The following is a 24,340-nucleotide window of genomic DNA, read 5'->3' as shown; positions in this document are numbered from 1 at the left end:
TGCCTTGTGAACAATTTAACCTTTGTAAAACCCTTGAGCTTCACAAGGATATTTTCCACCTCTGATCTGCAGGACCCAGCTGCTCTGCTGGGAAGACAGTGACTTGTGTGGTCCTATACCACCAATCCCGCAGTATCTACACATTACTCAGAGAGGCAGCTGCCTGTGATTACAGATCTTCCTAATGTCACGGGTCAAATCACCAGGAAAGTGGGAAGGCTCAGGATGAGAAACTGAAAGTAATCTGTCACTGTCAACTTCATGGGATCAAAGAAAAAACAAATCGTATCTGTTTTGGCAAATGGTGAAGGAAGAAGGAAAAGCACAGGCTGTTAGGTTAACGTAGACAGACAGGACTGACCTCTACTATCTAGATTAGTTTATGTTGCTGCAGTGCTTTGCATGCTGAAATCACTTCTGTCAGTGAACCTCTGAGCACTCTGAAGACAATGTAATTAAGAGCTGTAACACCTCTGGGAGACTTTATTGCAGCAGGATGACCCTGGGAGAGGTGATAGTTGACTCAAGTAGATGCCCAAGAAGTAACTGAGGTGTCTTCATTTTAGTCATCACCAAAGTAGGATGGCAATGACAGGGACACAACTCATCTCAGGACCAGAAGTGCCCAGATTTGAGGAGAAGAAAACCTACTTCTACAATAGGACAGTCTCTGTCTCGAGTTTGAGGGGAGCTGCAGAGAAGGCAGTGAACCCCTGGTGTCATTTTCCAAGCAATTCAGGCTTTTAAAGTTGTGTTTGTGGTGCTCTTTAAACATTGCAGTGAAAACTGGAATAAATGTTTTCTTTTTGTCTTTCCTAACCTGTGTGAGTAATACATGTGCTCCATCTGCTTCAGCAATCTCATGCATGCGATCACCGCCAACTGCTATTGCCGGCGTTAATCGCAAGTAGTGAATTCAGCTTTCACAATACAATCAGTTCTTGTTCTCAACTTCTAAGAGTTCATAATTCAGTCTTACTGTCATTTCTTTCCTCTTCCGTGTTCTTTCACGAAAGGTAGACCTGCGGGGAAAGAAACCAGAGTCATTAACTGTTGGAAACTTTAATGTGTTACAAAACCAGAATTAGAAGTGATAATGAAATTTCCACTGCTGAAAGCAGACTTTGCTAACTGATGAATGTAGTGAGAAAGGTGGCCATGTAACCAACAAAAATAAGAACCGTGTTCATTTTTAATACCCCTCATTCATCTTTGCTTGAATTGGCAGGACACCAAATCAGAGTTTAAGTTAAGATGCTCCTTTTAATTTTCAGTACTTAAAATAAATATATGTTTAACAATTTCTGTTGGACTCTGCTAAATCCACTTTTTTTCATTAAACATTGTTTAGAACAATGTCTACCAAACAGGATAAAATATATAATGAACTTTGGAAAAAATAAAATAAAATAGTCTTAAAAATCCAGATTTGATTCTGCAAAAGCAACTCGGTGATAAATAACTTGTACTTCCTTGCACAGACACAATCGCTACAGACTGAACACTCTTCTCCAGGAGCCAAGCAATGACAGGCAGGAACAACTCAAACTGGGAAGGTTGATAAGATTAGCATCCTGACTATCTGTTCCATTCGACTGCACAGGCAGCTCTAAACTTCCCCAGGCAGCCTCAGCAGCACAGGATTCTTGCTTTTAAACCCCCATATCGAGAGGTTTTTAAACCCTCATATTGAAAGCTACTTTCCAGATCCTACGTCGTGGGTCTAACATTGCTTCAGTCAATGGGAGGTCAGTGGTTCAATTCAGAAGACAGTGGTGAGATCAGATATGCTACTTCCATAGAGTTCTTGGATTTAAAAATAAGAAGTTCTGTCAGACCTTATCAAAAGAGAAAATTCTCTGGTTTGCTTCAGAATTCCTTTTTTCAATGACAAAAACTTTTGACTGAAAATACACCTTTCATTTTGCTAAAGAAAACAAGATATATTGTTGCAATTTCCAGTTGAGTTTTTTTGTTTTTTTTTTCTCCTTTCTTCTTTCTTTCAAATTCAGGAGGTATTATCTGATATAACCTACCAGGAATAACCTGGTAGCAAGATAAAACCTGTACTACCAGGTATAACCTGTTAGCAAGATAAGAGAGCAATTTCAATTTCAACATGGTTTCCAAAATACCCAATTTTGCAATTTGTTATGGAAATACTAACGTAAATAGCAGAAATTATATCAACAAATTCTTAACAGCACAAGGTAAAAAGGCTAGGAGGAAAAAAAAAAAAAAAAAAGAAGAGAGAATTTCAGAGAAGTGAATCCTTCCGAATGCAGAGTAAGAAAGAAGAAGTGACTGACAGGGAAATAAAGGAAATTAGGGAAGAAATAAAAAAGAAAGAGAGACAAAGCAGAAGAGGTGGCTTGTACAGTGTCCCGTTCTGAGGAACAGACACTGAGGAAATGAAGTTTAAAAAAAGCAGAAAAGGAGGGCATTTAATTGTCAAGTAGTTGAAGAATCTAGAAAAGGAAAAGGAACTGGCAACTGAGAAAAAAGCTAGCAGATAAACATAAATAGTGCTATGAAATCAAAGAAAATGAGGCACACACACACAATACTAAGAGAAGAGAGAAAGCCAAACCACAGAGTTTTGCCAAGGGATCAAACCCTGGAAGATTAATCTAGCCAAGATTTGTGAGGGCTTGTTTTATTTTTGCCTTCTTATTGCTGCCAGAAGATATAAACTATATCTATTTACTTAGGGGGAAAAAAAAGAAAAAAAAAAAAAAAAGTATTGCAATACAGCCAATTTCTCTTGGGGAAAAAAGAATCTTGTAACAAAAAATTCTGAACAGTTTTTCATAGTGTTTCCAAGGATGCTGAAAGTGTTTGATAAAGCCATTGGGTCTATATAGTCTTTCTATGAGGATAGTGTTCACAGGTAGGGTGGAGCCACTGTGGCCAGAGGAGGATGTGCTTGCGAAGGCTGAATATCCTATGTCAGAGTTAGCCCCTCTGAAATCAGTGAAATTATTCTCATCAATCTGTTTCAACCAGGAATTGGGATCTGGCCCCAAGGAGGACTATGAGAATGATAATGTAGCACTTGCTTTTTAATAACAGTCTTAAATTAACTCTGCTAATGTAGGCTTTTTACAGACTCTTATAAAAGGAAAGGAAAGGAAAATGGATATCCTGCTTTGGGGAAAGAAAACATTTGTTTGATGGTTGATAATTGTTTGTCAGGATCTAAACAAACATCTGTTTGCAGATCTGCTAGTTTTAACAAAACACTGGCATAAGGAAAAATAAAAAGGGGAGAGGAGAGGAGAGGAGAGGAGAGGAGAGGAGGAGAGGAGAGGAGAGGAGAGGAGAGGAGAGGAGAGGAGAGGAGAGGAGAGGAGAGGAGAGGAGAGGAGAGGAGAGGGGAGAGGAGAGGAGAGGAGAGGAGAGGAGAGGAGAGGAGAGGAGAGGAGAGGAGAGGAGAGGACATTTTGGCCAAAAAGCACATGAAGTGCAGACCAGCCTTGTTGCAAAGTTTCATCAGACAGCACTCTCTTTCACCCCCACCTTCCCTTTCCATTCTCAAAGTGAAAGAAGAAGCAGGAGGTCCTGCCCCCAGCAGACTTCATGCAACCTCAGCAAAATGTTTCTCAGTGGTGCTTGGAGCTCTGATGTAGTTTTCAAAGCCACTTCTTTCTCTTCCCTTTCTGCACTCCTCTTTTTCTTTTTAGGTTGACTGAACCCTGCCACTACTTGAAGCTGCCACAAGGCTTTCAGTTATGTCTTCAGCTATCCAAATTTATGATGCCATTTAATCTAAATTTACAAGAAAATCTCTCATCCCTTTATTGGTGTAAGTCAACCCTTCATTTGAGACAGCTGTCAACTTTCCAAAAGCATTTTAGATACTGTGCATTTTCCTTTCTTTTGTAGCATATTCTCTCTTATGACAACTCAACATGGATTCAAATTTTAGTTTCACGTTATGCCTTACAGCATTGCCACTGTGCACAGAGTATTTTCATGCACAGAACAGTGCTCTGATAGACCTAACTTTTCCCAGTTATCTTTTGAAATATATCTACCATGTAACTAATTGATCTTGAATAAACTGGCACCAAAGAACCTGGAAAAACAGGTAGTTGATGCACTAGCTTCATTCAAAAGCTTCAGAAGAAGTAAAACAAAATCCAGTTTTTCTCAAATGCATCTTGTTTGCACATTGCCACCAAGAAAATGCTGCATTTTAATGAAATCCTTTATATACCTTAAAGGCATAGGAGGCTGAAGGAGATTGACACCACAGAACTCCAACAGCTGTGAGGAGGAGGACATTCCTGTATACAAGCTGGCACTTAACCTCTGCATACTCTTCCTTGTATAGTGGAGTTGCTGCTGGTCTCAGGGTAAGGGCAGAATCATCTGGAGATGAAGTTTGACCAGAAGCCGTGTAAACAGTCATATCTCAAACTGTGTATGTAGTTATTGTATACATGTGTTGGCCTCTGTCTTTTGAAAATGCATGTGGAGAACAAAGCAATTTCATAGATCTGAAAATGCAAAATCCTTTTTTCATGAAACCTCAAAGATATATATATCCACCTTAAATCTTTGTTAATCTTAGGTTATATCATCTCCACTTCAAAACTTCATGTCAGGACAGATGTGATCATTGTAAAGGGTACTTGAATGAAAGGCAAATTCAAGATTTGACCACACCTTATAGCCAGCAATAGGCTACCCACGTTGAAAGCATGTTAGGAGGGTTTGGGAAAGGAATACTCAGATATAGCAGAAGAAAGCATAGAACAGCATGTTACTTTCTCAGACCAGTGAAACCTCCTCCCAAGAGATGCTTAAATTCCTATAAAGTGAAGTCCTGTCAACTTATGTTGGCATATCAGGAGTCAAGGATTGGGAACTGCCTGCCCCAGAGCTGTCTGGAATGGGCCTACGAAGTATGCAGTTGTTGTGTGAACAAGGGCAGATATCTGAGAACTGTGAGCCAAGTCTTTTTCCATGACCTAAGCAATCGTTAAAGATTACCTTTCCTGACGTGTTCAAGTCTCTCTCTGAGGCTTCATTGTCTCTGTGTCTCTGCATACAGCCTTGCTATCCTTGTTAATTTTAAGGGGGAAATATACGAGATCATCTATGGAGTGTGAGAATAGATTAATTCATTAATGGCCAGAGGAGGACTATTTCATTGATGGACTCAATTTCAGTGGTGTAGTTCTCCACTTTTAACATGGTTAATGAATTTAGTACATTATCTAAAGACTAACACATTAGATAGTACTAAACTATACGGCAGCAGCCAGTTCTTCTCTCACAACATTAATCCTTAGACTCTGGAAGGGAGCGGCACAGTATTACGTTACACAACACGTGTTCATGCAGAATTCCTACTGGAAAGCAGAGTCGTGTCACCTGCCTGGAGAACTGATGGGAGCCAGCAGGCACGTGCCACTCGTAACTCACCCAAGTGAGCTGACCAAAGACACGAGTCACTGCAGGAATTTTCATTAATGTATGTTTGCAACCCCTGCAACATAGACCCTCTTTTTACGTAAACACCAGTGGTACACTGGAAGACATTTGCAGATAAGATGAAGCCCCTAATCTTCCAGCCCTGTTGGGCGTAAAGCTAAATTGCCTCAGGGATCTTGTTCTTCCAGTACAGCTTTCCAGAACCACGGCAATATCACCTGTGGCAGCTTAACCAATTTGTATGCGTATGGCCTGGGATGAAAACAAGATTTTATGTCAAGACAAGCTGCACTGGTCTCAGGAAGGATAGAGCTTAATGAACAGAGAGTATCCCTGAGAGATGGGCAAAAAAGAGGAGGTGCTCTGAAAGGAGAAGAGAGATGTCAGCACTGCTGGAGCATATTGGCAAATTGACCTTCTGGTTTTCCTCTACATTAAGCCATAGTCCACTTAAAGATAGAAATAAATTTAAGATACATGCCTTACAGAAACCAGCTCTCATATAGCACCAGTTATTCTTTTTCAAAGGACAAGAGGCAGAAGAACAATTCAAGTTTACAAAATAAACACTTAGCCAAGATAGGGCATTAGACCTCAAATCTGATCACAAAGTGGGAGATTATAAAACTCTCCCCAAGACACCTGATGTCAGGCATTTGGGGAAAGCAGGGATTTTTAACCATAAGAAAGGCTGCGATTTGTGTTTGTCCTACTGTCAGACTGATGATACTTGCTAACAACAACCACATCTGGTGTTCCTCTCTGGGGCTCACTGTACTGATATCAGTCACCTTGCAACAATATAAAAGTAATGTGGGAAACAAACTTGTCTCCTTTTTTGAAATGTGTGAAGAGGAAAATAATAAATGTCTTTTTCTTCCACAAATCAGTTGACTGTGAGTATCCATTACACAGCCTCTGCTCAGAATAGTGTACCTTCATTCAAGCTAAAGGCTCAAAGCAAGCCCTTCGATACAAGAACATAGCATACTGCTCAGTCTAAAATTCCCCTAAATTGAGTTGGCACCCTATGAAAGAGGAGCACCATTACAACTCGTGACCAAACTATGAGGAAACATGCCTATCTTGTTCACAGCAGTCCTCAGAAATGCCAAAAGAGTCATTTCTTCCAGCATGATGAAATGTAGATGAAACACCAGTGAAAACTGACTGTGCATCAGCACCGAAGTATTCACACCTACTGAAAAGCTAAATGGGGACAATAAGCTAATCATCGTGACGCAGTGCAGCTCTGTTTTTGGGGGAACCCAATGAAAAATAGTAATGCAATGCCTGAAGTCTCACTTGCAGCCCCTGTCCTCTGGGCATAAAAGTTTATGAAGATATCTTTTTGTATATGATGTTTATTACTGCAACAAGCCAACAGCTCTGTTTAGAAGGCAGCTGGCAGACCTTATCCTCCAGCTCTTTGCACCAGCCTTGCTCTGTTGCAGACCTTTGCTGCACAGTCACATTGGCTGATGTCTCCTGTTTCTCTGAGCAGTACCAACTGACCCTACACAGCTCCACAAATCAGTGTGTCCCTCTGTGCAGCTCACCATTCTGCTTTTACCCAGCAAACATTGGTCACTAGGAAGGAACAAATAGCACTTTTTCTGCTACTGCGGGCTGTGGATCGAACTCACAGTCTGCTTCACAGTAAAATTTTTGCCGGGGCTTCATCTCAAAAGTGTAGCAAACTCACAATGGCACAAAGATCACCAAGCAGCTTCGTGGCATTCTCTGAAGATTTTGTATTCTGTAGGCTTGGATTGTGAAGAGAGCCAATGCTGGCTTTTCTTTTCAAGATGTTTTAAAATTGTGTGATGAGTTGTCAGAATGGCAAATTTCCATTTTCTTTGGCACTAATTTTATTCATGTTTCTAACCAAGAGAATGGTTGGAAATACTCTTTTTTTCTTTTTCCATCTTGTATGGTTGCCACTCCCTCAGACTCAAATGACTCAGACATTTTCTCTGTCTGCTTAACAACGATGATTTTGTGGTGAAAGCGCTGACACTGTTCTGCCCTGGTAAGTTTTGTGCTGCCCAGATATTACTAATGCCTTCTGTATGGTGCTGGACAATTGCACAGGGTTCTCAGCTGCATGTCCTGAAGATGTGCCTCAAAATAACATTTCTTAAATATCCTTCTGAGCTCACATCAGATATTACAACACCTTTATTTGTGTTGAGGGCTAAAAATGGAATTAAAAGCAAAGAACATTAACTATGGGCAATTCCACAACTCACTATTCTTTCGTTTCCCTTACTTATATACACTTGTTTGGCAGTATTTACTGCCCTTTGTCTTTGTCTTAGGAAAGTTCTGAATCTTCATCTATCCCTGATTTTAATAACATGAGTGTTTGGAGTTCTCCAGGTGAGAGGGACTACAAAAAAAAAATAATAATTAATAACCGGGAAACATTACTGTTGCATCATATAGAGGCTAATCTTGAACTGCTCCAGCCAACACAACATAATGTTGAAATAAAATTCTGTGTGGCATATATAACTTCCCTTTGAGGTCTTTTCCCAGGTTCTAAATTTGGTATACAACCACTTTATAACATCTATGCCATCATTTCAACGGTTTTCTCATCTCAGAATGTCTCCTCAACCCTTGAAGGGGGCTTTGTGTTCTACTTTTTCTCACTCCCCTCACTTTTTCTCCATTCTTAGCCCATGATGTCTGATGGTCCATCCTGTTTCTTCTGTCTTTCTTGAGTGTACACCCCATATGTGCTCACTTTTGCTCAAATTCCAACACAAAATTCACCATTTCCTCTAGTCTTGAGGGAATTATCATCTAAACATTTGCTAAAAGGGCAAACTAGACAAAAGTGCAATCCAACCTTATTTCATAACACTCTTCCACTCATTTGGTTTTATCAGCTCTTTTCTTGACTATTGCCCATGAAAGTAAGGACTGTTGATGTCACAGGCCCCATATAGCAGCTGCTCCGAAGGGCACATGGCACCTTAGGCCACCACCACTTCCATCATGGTGGAGCATTTTGCATGAGTGTGTACCTTATGCCTCACTTCCTTCGGGTTCTGCTGAGGTCATTTTTTAGCTATATGATTTCAACATCATGTTGCAACACTTAGATTTGGTATAGACCATTGCCTTTGCATGGAGCCAGGAGTCCTGAAATACATATGGCACTCTTACGCTTAGGCACCTCAGTGCTTGGAATGGTGCAGACGAAACATGGGAATGTGGGGAATGGGATGCAGCCCATTTATGCCCATGTCCTGCAGACTAGTGGTGCCCACAGCACAGCATCTCCATTCTCTGCCTCACCCTCACCTCATCTTCCAGCTGCTAAATAAACTAAGTTCAAGGAGGCTGCATTTCATTCTGCCTTCAGAGAAAACAGTGTTAAATAGCAAAGCATGGAAAATTTAGGAGAAGTTGAGATAAGTGACAATTATCTCTTTTATTTCTGCAGATCTGCTCTCAGAAATGCTGACACTGTCTGTCCATTTCTCCTCTCTGCGTGCCTTGGTTAAGGACTCTTTCAGTGCTGCATTTCCCAAAATATAACCTCTGAGAAACATGTGGTAGGAGTATAGAAGCAGTACTGAGCACCCCATGCAGTGCCAGCACCAGTCTTTGCTTGCAATCTGGACTAAATGTATGAGGCAGGATGAAGACAATGTCCAAAAGTCACAAAAAGCAATGAGTCAACCTCTTGTTTTCCATAGACATCTTTTTTTTTTTTTTTTTTTTTTCAGCACAAGAGCCCACAGGTGTGGCAGCACCTAGAACCATAGAGGTTATTTATCCTGAGCTGTTTCCTTAAGGAAAGGTGAGAATTCAGGTTATTTTGCCTAGTGCAGCTGCCGCTGTGGGGCAGAACCAGAGCTGCAGTGATGACAGAGTAGTGTGGAGAGCAACACCTCTGCTGGCACCCCTCCAGCAACACCAATCTCCAGCCTGTCTGGGGCACCCAATGCACTGTTTAATTGCTGATAACACAATAAGCCCAAGCCTTCACTGAGTGAATGTGGTGAGTTAGACCCAAGCACTAGGTTGGAACAAGTTCGTCCATGTGGCTGCAGAGGCTGCAGTGCCATGCAAAATGCAGCCCCAACACTGACCACCATGTAATGCACAAGCATTCACTGATCCTTGTGGCGTCAGCGCTCGAAATCAGGAATCAGCCCTAAGGGTTTTTAAGGCTAATTTGTTCCGGGAGAGCTCTGGCAGAACAGAAGTAAGGCAAATTGGAGTCTTCAAAGAAATTGTGTATTAAGTAGGCATCTCAAATCATGGATATCCCATATTGGTGGTGGCAATGCCTTCCTTACATTCTGTGACAGCACATTTGGTCAATAATTGCATACTGGTAACTAACATACCTGTGTAAATTAAGCACCAGTGTAATCCAGAGTGTGTCATTCTGCGTTTTTCCAAAAAATATCCCTTGAAAGAATGAAGAGTTGCTAATGTCCCCAACCCAACTGTGTTTGTTTACAGCAAAGAAAAAAAAAAAAAAAGAGGTGAAAAAGACCACATAGGGAACAAAGATCTGCCTGTTTATTCATCACGTACTTTCTAGGGCTTTTTGCTCTTTAAATTTGTTCTAATATTATCAGAATTGATTTTTAGTCCCTCAGATCCCAGAGGAAATGTCTTCAGTGAAGCTCTCGGTGGATAACTGTAATGAAGAATCAGCTTGCAGAGCTGTTACTATGGTGCTCTTAAGTGTAGAGCTTCTAAAAAAATTAACTGATAAGAAAATTCTTATGCACTATATTTAGAAGTATTTCACTTCCTAGCTTTTGACATAAAATAATTTAACAATCGAAAGTCTACATGGAAACTGTTTATTTTTTATTGTTGCATGTATCATTTAAAACATGTTTTTGTTGGCTTTTAAATAAATTCAGAGTTCAGCAGAAAGCTTGCTTACAAAATTCCCCCAAAATAAAATGGGAAGCAAGAAACACACCATTCTGTTTCGTCTTTTTTTTTTTTTTTTTTTTTTTTTTTGCATTGTGAGAACTGAGTCACTTAGATTCCACAAGAAAATATTTATGTACAAAGAGCTCTACTTGAATGTTTACCTTTATACTCTAGGAAGGCATTTCAACAGGGGTACTACTTTCTGACTCTCCTGGAAAAAGCCCAGGTCTATTTTTAGATGCCAGCGTCCTAAACTGTGTACTGTATCGCACAGGGCAATGCAAGCAAAAATGGCAAATTCAGCTTCCTATTATTTTTGAAAGAGAGCCAACACTGGCCCATTTCTGTAGGACGGCCCAGCTTAAAGACGTGTATAATCACTGCCAAAATTGTTATGATGATTAGGGCAAAGCTTCATCCTACAGGTACCATTTACACCACCTGAAGACAAGCAAGTTCAAAATGACATGAAATAACACCAGCACGCACAGATACATTTCCAGAAATTTCTGTACTGTTATTATAAATCACTTCACACTAACACATTCAAGTCCTTTCCACAAAAAAAATAAAAAGCCTCCTCACACTGCTCATAACAAATTACCTGCTGGTGCACAATTAATTTCCTGAAAGCCTGCATGGCGGTGTCCTCACCACCCTGCCTAGGTGCTGCTCAGTGCCCCAGGGCTGGGGGCTTGCTGCCCTGGAGGCCGTCTGGTACCACTTCTAAATAAGGAAAATGCTCAACAACAACACTTCCCTGGCGTTGGTCACCTGGACTTGTCTGCGACCACTTGAACCTCTGCTGGCAGCTTTGACAATTGGGCTTCACTCTACACTACAGATGTTTCCAAATCTCTGGCGAGAAATAGTATCTGGGTAGCACAAGAAAAGGAATAGAAATGAAGCAGTATTTGCCAATCAAAAATAAGCTCGAAAACAAATTCTTGCCACATAAATGGCACTTTTTGCTGATCTGCAGAAATTTCACCATCATTGGTGTCAGCGTGAGAGGAGGGCCAGTCATAACTGACAGTGAGATAAATAGCAGAAAGATTGTGCCCTTCTGAAGAGGTTTTGTATTCTCAAAATACTGCAGAAACACAAATTAACTAAACTTTGTAGCATCCAAATTACATGAGCACAAGCTCACCTTTATTTATACACAAGCAAAGAAGAAAAGTAAAAAAAAAATACTTAATTTGCAGGAGCATCTTGTAAATAACTCCTGAAAGGCATCCAGCCATGTGTTTAATGCAGTACTACTTGTCTCCTTGGCAGAGATCTAGAAAACAAATAATGAAACATCTTGCATAAATCCAGCTGTTGATTTACTATATTATCATCACCATAAAGATTGTCATCTTATTATGAATTCTTTTTCAATACTGTCCATTCACTAACTAGTCTGGAAGGGTACTGGACTGCCATTCATCACTGTACAACTGTGTTATTACTTGCAGTATCATCAAAAGGGCAAGCTTTTGAAAAAGTAGAGTTTTATAAGTTTCAGCATGGTATAATGAATTGGGAGTGCTGATGCCTACTGTCAGTTTCCTTGCTGAACTCCATGTATAGAGCAGTTATGTCATTCACCTCTCTGTGTCCCCGTTTTCATATCTGGCAAAAGAAAAAAATAAAAATTATTTCACAGGGATGTCATAAAGATTAAAATTGTAATGTTATGGATGTTACTGAAATTTGCATGAAGCCTGAAAGTCAGATCCGTAACGTGGGTTTCTCCTAGATTACTCTTTTGCATTGTCTACACATTGCAAGGAGCACTGCTGAGCAGACATCAAAGGTTCTCTGGGACTTTTGTGAGAACAGAGGAGGAAGACATAAGAAGCTACAGCTTTATAAGAAAGATGAATCAAATATTTTTTTAGGTAAAATTTTTCCTTTTTCAAACATACTGTTTTTCTTGTGAACACAAAGTATTCTCTGTGTCATGTACATATTGCCACTCATTCTCCAGCTGATTATGGAGAACCAGCACACTGAGAACAAATTCTCAGCTCACCTATTTTTAAAAGTTCTTTCTAATTGATTCATCAGACAATATTTGCTCCATCAGAAGAAGCTTGTCTTGTTTGAAACTTCCTTCTGGAAAGTGCAAGATGTTTTTTTTTTTATCCCTGATTTTGAGGAGAACAGATTTTGTAAGTGCTGTTTTTGCATCAGCTCTGTTCTCCACAGCTGAGGAAGAGGCATCTTTTCTTTCCTGGTGCACTCTCTCATTTCCTTCAGAGGTGAACATCAGATCTGTGATTGTACTGATGAGCCATGGAACATCTCTCTAGATTTCTCTCTGCTGAGGGAGAGCAGGCACCCAAAAGGTGGTGAGACCCTGGATAGCTGCCCAGAGAAGCTGTGGTGCCCTATCCCTGGAGATGTTCAAGGCTAGGTTGGATGGGGCCCTGGGCAACCTGAACTGGTAGGAGAGCCCTGCTCACAGCAGGGGATTGGAACTGGATGGGCTATGAGATCCCTTCCAACCAAAGCCATTCTGTGATGCCTGTGATTCTAATGTGGCTTGTTGGCTTTACATCCAGCTTACTCCATATGATCCAGATGGCTTTTGATCAAGTGCTATCACACAAACACAGAGGCTCACATTCTACTGCAAGGGGTGGCCCTCCACCCACAGTATGCCCAGCTCCCGCAGTACCAGCCGAGGCAGAGGAGAGGCTCCCTGTTGTGTAAGGTCAATGTCTGCTTCCTCCCTTTGAAATACATCATTTTTAGAACCTCAATTTTAAGCACGCTCTATAAATCCAACAGCGAGTCTTACTGAAGTCTCAATTCTAAATAAATAGTTTAAAATGAAAGTTGCATAAATACCCATCCGTGCCAACAATTCAGTTTGAAAGGGAGTGCTGTAAACACAAAGTAAATTAGATGGGATCCACTTTTGTGGGGAAAATGGCTACTTAAACCAGTTATTATAGAGAAGATGTTGTTGTGTGGTGCGACAGCACGTACCCATGTGGGTAACCGAGAACTGGTTGAAGAAACAAACCCCACCCGTACCTAGGAGCTGTGCCACGACCAGACCACAATTCCTGTGAGGCATAAATTTAATTTGCTGAAAATGAAGCACAGGCACTGTCGCAGCTCATTAGCCAGCAACAGACATATTGCAAGAGAAGAAAGTGGAATTTGGTGGATGGTCCAACTTCTACATGTGCTGTGAATAAAACAGACTATTGTTTTTTGATAAAGGAGTATTGTTTTGAATGTGCCGGGTAACTAAGTAAAGCCAGCAGAATTTTTTGGCCAAATATAGTCTCTTGCTCACTGCTAAAAATCCTAGCTTTTAAATTAGGAGCTGAAGTCATTGAAAAAAAAGTTTACATTCCTTCTGCCGGCTGCAGCAAAGCCAAACAAATGTTTGGCTTAATATTCATCTCTTTCATGAGCCTTTCTTAAACATCTAAGTCAGAAAATACCATTTCTATTATTTAGTAATTTTATGCTGAAAGCACTGGTTTTGTTCCTTTTTTTTTTTTTTTTTACGACTTTACCCGCCTGTTTCTCTTTTCTAACTCGTTCAGAAAAGACTCAGTAGGGTCACTGCCATGGCATTAGGCTATGCAAAGCATTTCATACCTTAAAGAAATCATGGTTTAAGTTTCTGGCACCAGCTCCAGTTGTAGGTCACAATTACTAGCAGTGTGTTGTTTCTTCCCTCCCTCTTTTTTTCTGTCACATCCCATACCTGAACAAAACTATTTAAAAAACAGGGAGAAAAAATGAGATAGAGGAAAGGAATGTGTTGTTTTTCACAGCAGCAAGCTGCAGTTGTGATTCGGGTCCAGAAAATTATCAGTTTAGGAGACCTGATTGTAAAAACAAACAAACAAACAAACAAAAACAGCAAGAGCTGCTACACTTATCTAAAGCAAAACTGCATGAGGAACATGCTGGAAAATTATTAGAACAAGATAGTAATGGCTGGGAGCCCAACTCATGCATTCTATGAGCTATTTGGTGCTCCATGCTGCTGTAGGTAAGGTCACCAGTGGATGCATGTAGGCACAACTGGGACCATGCAGAGGCTCAGGTGCCAGTAGCATGACCACCGTGCAGAGAAAGAAATTAATTAAAACTAGCCCACCATCCTCCTTCCCAGGCTTCTGTAAGTTGTATTAAGATGGTATTCAGGCCAGCATCCCAGTGCTGTAGGACTCTCTGGGTATGGAGGATGTGTTTGTTCAGGATCTCTGTTTTCCCTTTTTCTTAACCAGATGTGGAAGGTTTGAATTTCAGGCAGTTGGCATCTCAGAACACAGAACAATGGATATTAGCATATTTGCTTTGGGACTTCTTAGCTGGACACACACTTGAAGTAAGGAAGCCTACTGACTGAAAAGCTCGGATACAGCTGTAAGGATGAACTTTGCCTTAACATGAGTTAACAAAATATGTACATTTGGCTCACCTTTCTTTCCTTTCCTCCCACTTTATTTCCCTTTTTCTGAATGAAAGAAGTTGCATACAAAAAAAAAAATGTATGCTTGAAAATCTTACTTTAAAAACACACATTTTAAGGTTATGTCTTGTAAAGCACCTTATACATCAGACCTTGTTCCATGATCTCCTGTGCTTGATTACCTCATTTGAGGTCTCAAACCTCTCTGTTTTTGTCCCTCAACATATTAACACTAATGTGTTTTTAATGAAACTACTCTAAGAAATAAAGATAAGCATGTCCATAAAATGTTCCAAAATTACAGTTTTAAATGGACACCAAATCTAAGATATCTGGCAAACAAAGTAGTTCGATATCATTTGGCTGTAGGAAATGCAACTTATCTTTTTCTGCCTACTGTATTCATCTATAGAATATGACCTATTTTAATGCTTATGACTTCCTTCTCTTTGATTCTTGAACAATATAAGAAGTTTCTAACCACAATTTTGGCTCCTCAGATCCACAACAAGGTGGAAAAAAAAATTCCTTTCAATCATGACAACACTCAACTAAGAAAACAAAATTCTCAATTTATTAAATTACGTTAACTTTTATTTAATGCCATAACAATCCTTCTCTAATCAGCATTGCCAACACTTGCAATTTTATCACCAGTCACAGGATATTTGGTGGTTTCCATAAAATCTTCACTCTTTTCCTCAGACAATTAAATCCAGTATTTTTAAGACTCAGACCTTTACCACTATTGGAAAAAAAGTGTGAATCCTAAGTGAAAAAAAAACAGATGACAAATGATAAAAATGGTGACTGGACGGAATGAAACACTGATGTCTGGTTTTGACTTACATGGCATAGGGTTTCTCTATACATGTCTTTTTCTTTCTTTCTTATTTATTCAGAAGCTGATCTCACTGTTAAGGATCTGGATCATGATTTCTGAGAATCCAGGGAGGGTAGTGCTGCTGATTTCATAGCATTCCACTGAGTTCCATGAATCTTTTCCTTTCTGCTGCTCCTTTCCTGCTCACCCTAGCCCCACCAACCTCATCCCTGCTATGCCAGGAATGTCAGACCAAAGCCTGAATGAAAGGCACCAGCATCTTAGCAGCTAAAGCCCTCTCAGATTACAAGTAACAAGGGGGTAACACCAAATGCTGTCTGTGCCACCCACGGCCACTGTCATCCATGTCAAACTTTCACTGACAACAGCTGATCTCCAACAAGCAGTGGAAAATTTTAACAATTCGAAAAAAAATAAAAATAAAAATAAAAATCCACTTTTATGAAGAACAAACAAATTAATAGTGACGTGGATCACTCCTGTTGAGTTAATAGACTGCCCTGGTTCTTCCATATGGTTGGAGAATAGCCACTGCTATCCTGGCATAACTGCTATGTGCGCTGTGCGCTTTAAGAAAAGTAGGACTTCAGAAGGAAGTGTGATGGAAATTTCCAAAATATAGATGGCCTGTTTGGATAAAGACAGGTTTTTTATACTTAATTGCTAGGCCTGGGGAGCTCGGCCGTCCCAGCCACTGACTCTGTCTGAGCACACTTGGACAAATGGACGGATGGAGGCTGGAGGGATCCCCTGTGAGTAGGGGTGCTCCCTGCCCCCAGCCTTGCTTTCCACTTTCTTCTTGCAGCAGGAGGACATGAGGGGTGCTCAGGATATTGACGGGGAAGGATATTTCCATCAGCTTTGTGGTTAACACACTGTGGTCCTGGTTTTTCAAGTCCTGGGTGAGGAATGATTCTATTGTCTTTTGATGCTACTGGAGGAAAAGACAATCACCAAAATTAACTTATATTCTATCCACTAACGATAAGTTGTATTAAATATTTAGAATGCTCTTTAAGTGTTACCTGAAAAAAAATAAATTCTGTGCTGTCAAGAGGGCTCGTCTGAAAGGTAATGCAGAGAGAAAGGATCATCCCTCAGCAGTTATACATGGCAGCAGACTAGTGAAGGCTGTGGTATATTTGCATGCACAGAAGGTTTCCCAACTACATTAAAATTAATTTATATTTTTAAACAGGCTTGAGCTTTTTCATGAAGACACCAGGGTAGGTAGCACATTTCAACGTATGGCAATTCCAGGTTATCTAAAATTAGACCACTGCGCTCTGTTTTTAGCAATGGAGATATAAATCTGAGGAAACCTCACTAACTTCAGAGTAGCTGCCTCAGATTTATGTGTGAATTAAAGATGTCAGATTAGCCTCCGATTTACATTGCACGCTACTAAATATGAATCCTTGATTCTGAAAACAAGAGCTGCACTAACTCATATACAACTGAAAATGTCCACATTAATTCCATGTAACAGTCAGCAAGTGAGAGTTAATATTCCCAGGTAGAAATAGGTTGTGAGTGTTCTTCACCACCAGTCCGTTTTAATACCATCATGTGGATTGGGACAGCTGAAACAGCAATCATTCAGAATGTTTTTAAGCCATGATTTTTGGTTACCTCACTTATCACCATGTCAGAATATTTTCTTTAGTAAATTAAAACCTGGCTTTTTCCTTGTGTACTTTTTGAGTATTCCAAAGATTCATTCACAATGCCAAGTTGCAGTAAAATCCAGTGCAATGTAAATCACCCTCTGATATTACTTTTCCTGTTTCTTTCTGGATTGAGTTATAAATACAATGAAAAATAAATGATTTTGAATGGCATCGGTGGAGAAATTAGTATAACGGATGGAGTTTTAAAGTCAGATCGTCTTGCTAATAGCTAAATAATGTATTTCCTAAGTTGGATTTTGGCTATACAAATTTGAATGTTCGAGCTTATTTTTTCTTTTTCATTTTAATAAGGAGAGCATTTTAAAGTGGTGAAACTGGGGATAAGGTAACATTATCCTCTTGGCACATTTAATAATATGTACTAATGCAGTCTGTACTTCCAACCCCTCTTTCTTGCCTGGCATTAATGCTGCAAATTGATGTATTTTTCTGAACAGCAAACCCAAGCAGTAATGTGGTCATGGGAAACTGGAACAAATGACCACTTGCTCTGGAAAGTAACACACTGTGAGTTTGAAGTCCTTCTTGTTTACATAGTGGCTTGACTCTCAGCAACAGGTCATAGCCGCAGAAACAAGAGCTGCCTGAAATATCATGTAGGGCCTGTAAACCCAGGAATGTGCTGTGTGCTGCCAGCAGTGCCCTATATGATCTCAAGCAGCCCGTCTTCCCGAGACCTGGAGGATTTCAGACATTTCTGACAAGACCCGCTGGGCTAAGGTGACTTTGACAGAAGTCAGATGGTTAACAATGAAGCTTGTCTTCAGGCTTCTCAACTGCTCAGTACTGTAATGTCTCCAAGACAAAGATGTTGCTCGGTACAGAGCAACCCCCTAAAAGTGCTCACAATGGAAATAAAAATTTAAAATGTATTCACTTTGTCTTGTTGGAATTTGGAAGACAAGGAAAAAAATAGTAAAAAAAAAAAAAAGAGAGAAAAACTAAGTTGGACCATAAATAATACAAGATACCGGTCTATGTTTTATCTAAAATACAGAGGCAAAAGTCAATTGAGTTTTATTTAATGAGTTATAGCATGCACAAGTAGATAGGGTTTTTTTTTGTTTTGTTTTGTTTTGTTTTGTTTTTCAGTAGCTGACACAGTGGGAATGAGTATTTTCAGGGCAGTATTACATTATGTCTTTGAATTAAAATTCTCCTTTTTTAGATTTTTCATGTGCCTTTCCTTCCTGTTCAGAAAGCAAAAGCACAAAAGGTAACACAGTGTTGTCCTGAAGAACAATCCCCTGTGAGAACTGCACTGCCAACACTGTGTCACACAGGGCTGGGTGACCTTTAGGTGGCAAACATGAGCACCCCTATAGCTGCTCCCCAAAACCCCTACCAGAAACATTCCCAATGTCTGCAGTAACTGTTCTTGGCTGATTTGCAAAGCATTCTTGCTTGTCTTATGGTTGCTCCTAAGCATCTCAGTAGATCCATTTTGCTTAAGATAGATCTACCTTCTCAACTCACACATAACTCTGACTTGTTATGGTTAGCTATCAATTGGCATTTCCAAAAGCACCCATCTCCACCCACTCACCAAGTAGTCCAGGACAGCAGGGTACCTATTACACAAGCCAAACCAGTCAATCTGTTCAAGGGTGTGAAATTCTGAGTTGGCACTGAGTAGTAGCAAAGAATTATTCAGAAGCACTACAGTGTACACATTTTAAAATACATTTAACTTCTCAGTTCTTAAACTGCCTGTAAACTTTTTGAGTTGCAGAGGCTACACCAGGATGTAATTAAGTAACAAGGCTGCTGTCTATAATTATAATGATTCTTTTAAAGTTCTCATTTATAGGTGTAAATGCTGTGGCCTTAAAACAACTGGCAACGGCATGCATGGCTTGATTTCAAATTTCTGTACTTACATGAGCAGAGATCAGGAGAAACAAGGAATCCTGCCACTCTTTTTCTGCCAGATGAAGACTGTCCAACCTCATTTCCATAATAAAATCAAAAAGACACTCAATAATTTTTCATACTTGGGATTACAAGAACAAACTAAATGCCACAGACCAGCCCTGAACATGCCCATCCTCCTTAGTAACACCACTGCTGGAAGCAGTGCTCTTGATTTGCAGCAACTACTTTAGCTTAAAGTCATATTTGAAGAACTGGGCCACTGGGTTTTAGTTCTTTGCTTCCCAAACTGTGTCTGATCCTTAAAGAAAAAAAAAAGATTTAACAAAATGCTCTGAAATGGATAACCCTACCTACCCCAAAGAGCTGATCAGTCTGAATGAAAATCAATAGCATTTTAGCATTTTCATGCAAAGAATACGGGCTTTGTTGTTGATTCACATTCATTTTTTCCTGTCAAGTTCTACTTAAGATAGTTCAAGATTGAGATACTTTTTAGATTTAAAAGACAGGTTAAATTGTGCTCTAATTAACAAAATGCATTAAGCTACAGATAATAAAACACCTTACTTTAGACCAGTTCCATTAAAACCAAAGGATATTTGTGTTGTAGAGCCATAAAATGTGCTTTTCAGACAGGATTTTTTCAAACCACACTTTAATGAAATGCATGGATATACTTCCATAGGCTTTAGTAAGCTCTATAGCAGGCACTAAGACAGTATGTGGATTGCATCTTCTTAAGAGATTCACAGAGGAAGAAAAAAAGGCAGATTTATTATGTATGAAGATGTTATGAGAGGTCACTTATGCTAAAAAAATTAGTAAGTTGAAAGGCTCAATATAACACGTAATTGTTTATCTTATCCAAACCAGTAGCGTTGCCCAGTTCTTCCTAGTTGCTGTCCCTTCAGTCTTCTGAAGATTTGGAATCCTAAGTGAGGGCAAGAAACCTTGAATTGCCGAAAACAGACAAATTTGTAGCATGCCAATTTTAACAACTGTATAATCAATGGATATACAGATGGTATATAGTCAATGGATATACAGATGGTGCGTATATAAGATGAACTCCGATGGAGCGGATCTCCAGAGAGATCCTTCCCCACTGGCAGTCAGCTCTTAAATGGGTCTAGGTGGAGCCAGGCTCCACCCCTTCCTGCAGCACAGGTGATTTGCCTTCACCTGTGCTCCTGTGGCTGACTCATTGCTCGCCTCAGGAGATCAATCAGAGGTTCAGGCCGTGATTCAGCAGCCCCATACAACAACAAAATCATAGATTTCACACAATTCAAATAAAATAATGGCCATTCTATTTAGTAGTATTTCACTTCTCTGCAAGGCAGCATTTGAAGGTAGATAACTTAGGCTGCTCTACCAAACCTGTGGGCACTGTGACCCACTGTTTCTTGTGATCCTTTGCATTTGGATAATGAAGATGGAAGTAATAGCAATATTCAGGACAAAGTGCACCATCAGTTCACTCGCAGATCCCCAGCTGCCAAATAAATACAGAAGTATGAAAGGGCAGATAGGGCTTGATGCCTCAGAAAATGTTTGTTCCAATTTGCCATAGGTGGAGAAGAACATGGAGAAAAACATACACAATGCCTCTTCCTGAGGTCGCAAGAAAATGACTTAAGGTTAGTGTTCCACCATAATCCTTCCAATACTTATTATCCACTCACCTATTAACTCATAAAAACACTGTGCTGTTGTTTTTACTTCAGGCATCTGTAGAGCACTTTGCTGTTAAAGTCTGATTTACAGAGATCAGGAAAGCATCAAATCTCTGTGTGTGCAAGGAAAAACTTGCTGTGTGACTACTGAGATCAGTCAGCTCTGCTGCAGCAGAGGGGACAAATCAAGAGATTCACCGCTAGTCAAGACACTCAGCTCTGCATTTTTTTTAATCTTCATCAGCTGGAAGCAAGTTAAATGACCTCTCTCTGATCCTAAATCAGCTGAATTCTGATTTGAATGTATTTTCCTGAAACTATGCACTGGAACCAAGACAATGTCATTATCTCACACATTATCATTGCTATGATGATAAGCCCCCATTTCTGGGGCTAAAGCCTTTTTTTTCCTTAACAATTCTGATATAGCAGGGCATGACATGGTCTGAAAAATAATCTGTGATGATGGGATGGTGGTGACACAAAAGTAGCTCTGTGCCACTGACACAGTTTGGGGACCAAATACAGCTACATTGGGAAGACTATGGAAGAGAAGACAGATTAACTCTCCTTCTGTTTCATAGTCATCAAAACTGGTGCACTGAACACTTTTTTCCCAAACATGATAAAAGAATGTAGAATCATATAATTGTTATAATTGTTTGAGTTGGAAGAGACCCTTGAAAGTTACCTAGTCGAACTTTTCTTCAGGGAACAGGTCCACCTACAATTATATCAGGTTGGTCAGCGCCCTGTCCAGTCAGACTTTGAATGTATCCAAGGGCAGGCTTTATTGAATCTCATGAAGTTCTCCTGGGCCCTCCTGAAGCCTGTCTGGGCCTCTCTGAATTGCATCCAATTCCTCGGGTGTGTACTCCACACCACACAGCTTGGTGTCATTTGCAAACTTGCTGAGGGTGTCCACTGTCAATGTCATTGATGAAGATATTGAAGAACATAGGTCACAGTACTGATGTCAGAGGGACACAACATATTATTGATCTCCATCTGAACACTGAGCCATTGACCATCAGTCTCTGGGTACAATCCTGCCACCATCAAATAGTCCACACTTCAAATCCATATCTTTCCAATTTGGAGAGAAGGATGTAGGGGATCATGTCAAAGGCCTTACTGAAATCCAGATAGATGACATCAATGGCTCTTTCCTTGTTCAGTCATGCAGTTACATCATCATAAAAAATGACATGGTTGTTCAGGCAAAATCTGTTGTTGGTGAAGCCAATAGGGTTATCCTGTATTACCTCCCTCTCTTCCACGTGCCTTAGCATAGCTTCCAGGAGGATCTGCTCTATGATCTTCCCCAGTATGAAGGTGAGGCTCACAAGTCGATAGTTCCCTGTGTCACTCTCTCTACCCTTCTTAAAAATGGGTGTCACATTACCTTTTTTCCAATCACCAGGGACTTGCCCTTACTATCATGATTTTTCAAATATCATTGAGAGTGGCTTGGCAACTACATCAGCCAATTCTTTCAGGACTTCGGGATGCATCTCCTCAGGATCCATAGACTTACGGATGTTCAAATTCCTCAGATAGTCATGAAGCTGATCTATGCTTCACATTCCAAGTGTCACACCTCCTGCTGTTGGGCAGACAGACACGAGCATCCCTGTACAAAGCACAGAGCTACTTCAGCCCTCACAAACACAATGAAATGGACAGTGTTCTATGTTTGACTGTTTCAGCCCTATAGTTCCCCTCTTATCACTCCCATGATGCTGGAAGCACTCTGTGCCCCGCATCCCATGAATACAGAGCATCTACCTCCCAGGATACATTTAGTAGAAGGAAGCTAACTGAGATTCTAGCATGTTCTCTGATTGAGGGAATCATCTTCTGAGTACAGTCCAAATATTTGGAGAAGCTGGCACTAGCAAAAACTACCCATTGTATCAGCTTGTGGAACCAGTCTAGAATTGCTTTGCCCATCTGGAGAGTACCACATGAAAAGAAGATACTTGAGGGAGAAAGATTCCAAAGTTCTTTCTATGAAAATCTTCTGCCTATTTCAAGTATAATAAGGTTTCCGAGATGCCATAGAGCCAATTAATTAAGCAACTGTATAAATAAACATAGATACAAGAATTGCACAATTACACAAAGGCTCACAAATACATACACAAAACCTAGGTTTCCTCTGGACAATTCATACTATTTACTAACTGGTTTCTAACAGACACATCTTTGCTTGCTCACACAGCTCATCACATGGAAGGCAGATATTCTGTTCAAGGACCAAAATACTGCTTCCCATAGTGAGTAATTTGTACAGGCCACAACCATGTTATTTCAAAATTTGAATGAATCAAATAAGAGAAAGAAAATTTTGCAACTTTACTCAAAAGTTGACACTTTTGAGTTTATAATAAATTTAGGGAAATGAGCCTCATATGCTCTTCCTCTTTAAAACATAACTTAATTTTTGTAGCAATTACCTCATTACCCTCTCTACCAGCACATAGACTAATACTCATCCATTGTTTTGCAAAGACTATTTTCTCATATCCTATCAAACAATACCAGGCAAGCAGATCAGCTTTTTCACCTATTCTTCAGGACTTTTTCTGAAAAACTGCTGCATTTTCTTTCACACTGGAATATCCATTCAGCAGTTGATAAGACTAACAATTTCCACTTTTCTCAAAAAAATAAAAATAATAAAAAATAAATTAAAACAATCATTATTAAGATTATATTGTTCAAATACATATGTACTTGTGAAACTGGCCCACAACAAATACCCTGGTACTGTTTTTCTTAGATAAGTAACGCTGAGTATAAACAAAAGGTACAGGAAGAAGATTTACAAATGTGTACAGATTAAATTGTGTAGAATATCTGAAGATAGTCCACATGTGATGAAAAATCAGAGGTTTGTTATTTGAAAGACAGTCATGCTGTAGAAAATCAGGTTGTATTTACCTCTATATTAGCTACGTCACTGCATATGTTTGTGCTTAGGATGGCTAGAAGGGACAGAATAGTTGATTAATTTCAATCATTTACAGAATTTGCATTGCATAGTCTATCTTTGTGAAGAAAATATTAAAATGTAGTTCAAAATAATTGTACAGCTCTGTGCTTATGATTAAACCTTAAAGTAAGTGCAGCACTAATTGAAAAGTGCATTACAGGGTTAATTATAGGAGTCCTACGCCATAGGTGAGAGGGGGCTCAGACAGCATATCCATAACAAACCCACAGCATGACAGGAACACTGTCCAGTTAATGGGTGAATTAACAGCAAGAAGAAATCATCCTGGTCAGCGTCTGGATCCTTCTTGTCTGGCTCCTGCTTGTAGTATGTTGCACAATTTAAGACATGACTCAACTAAATCAAACACTGATGGATTAATTTCAGAATCTGAGATCTTGAAAGATTAGCAAGACTCCTTCACTTGCCAAATACAATCACAGCTGTTTTGAATATCTCTTA

At 39.8% G+C, this 24,340-nt stretch overlaps 1 protein-coding gene across 6 annotated transcripts in view; it reads right to left on the bottom strand.

Annotated features, from left to right (window-relative positions):
* LOC109364058 (uncharacterized) overlaps window positions 1–24,340 on the bottom strand; it is a 75,529-nt gene that overhangs the window by 21,379 nt on the left and 29,810 nt on the right. For 3 of the 6 annotated variants that reach the window (XR_014880673.1, XR_014880674.1, XR_014880675.1), the window contains 2 exons: window positions 11,907–22,513; window positions 821–1,022 (listed from right to left, as the gene is read on the bottom strand). Coding sequence is in view for 1 of the 6 variants with exons in the window: in XM_085214338.1 (XP_085070464.1) it covers window positions 980–1,022 (43 nt within the window). In the remaining 5 variants the exon portion in view is untranslated. The remainder of the gene's footprint in view (window positions 1–820; window positions 1,023–11,906; window positions 22,514–24,340) is intronic. The other 3 variants (XR_014880671.1, XR_014880672.1, XM_085214338.1) reach the window with 2 other exon arrangements.

Source organism: Meleagris gallopavo, chromosome Z (assembly GCF_905368555.1).
Source record: "Meleagris gallopavo chromosome Z, MGAL_WU_HG_1.1, whole genome shotgun sequence".
NCBI classification, from domain to species: domain Eukaryota; kingdom Metazoa; phylum Chordata; class Aves; order Galliformes; family Phasianidae; genus Meleagris; species Meleagris gallopavo.
Note: the sequence above shows the minus strand (reverse complement) of the source record. Positions and strands in the feature narration are given on the sequence as shown.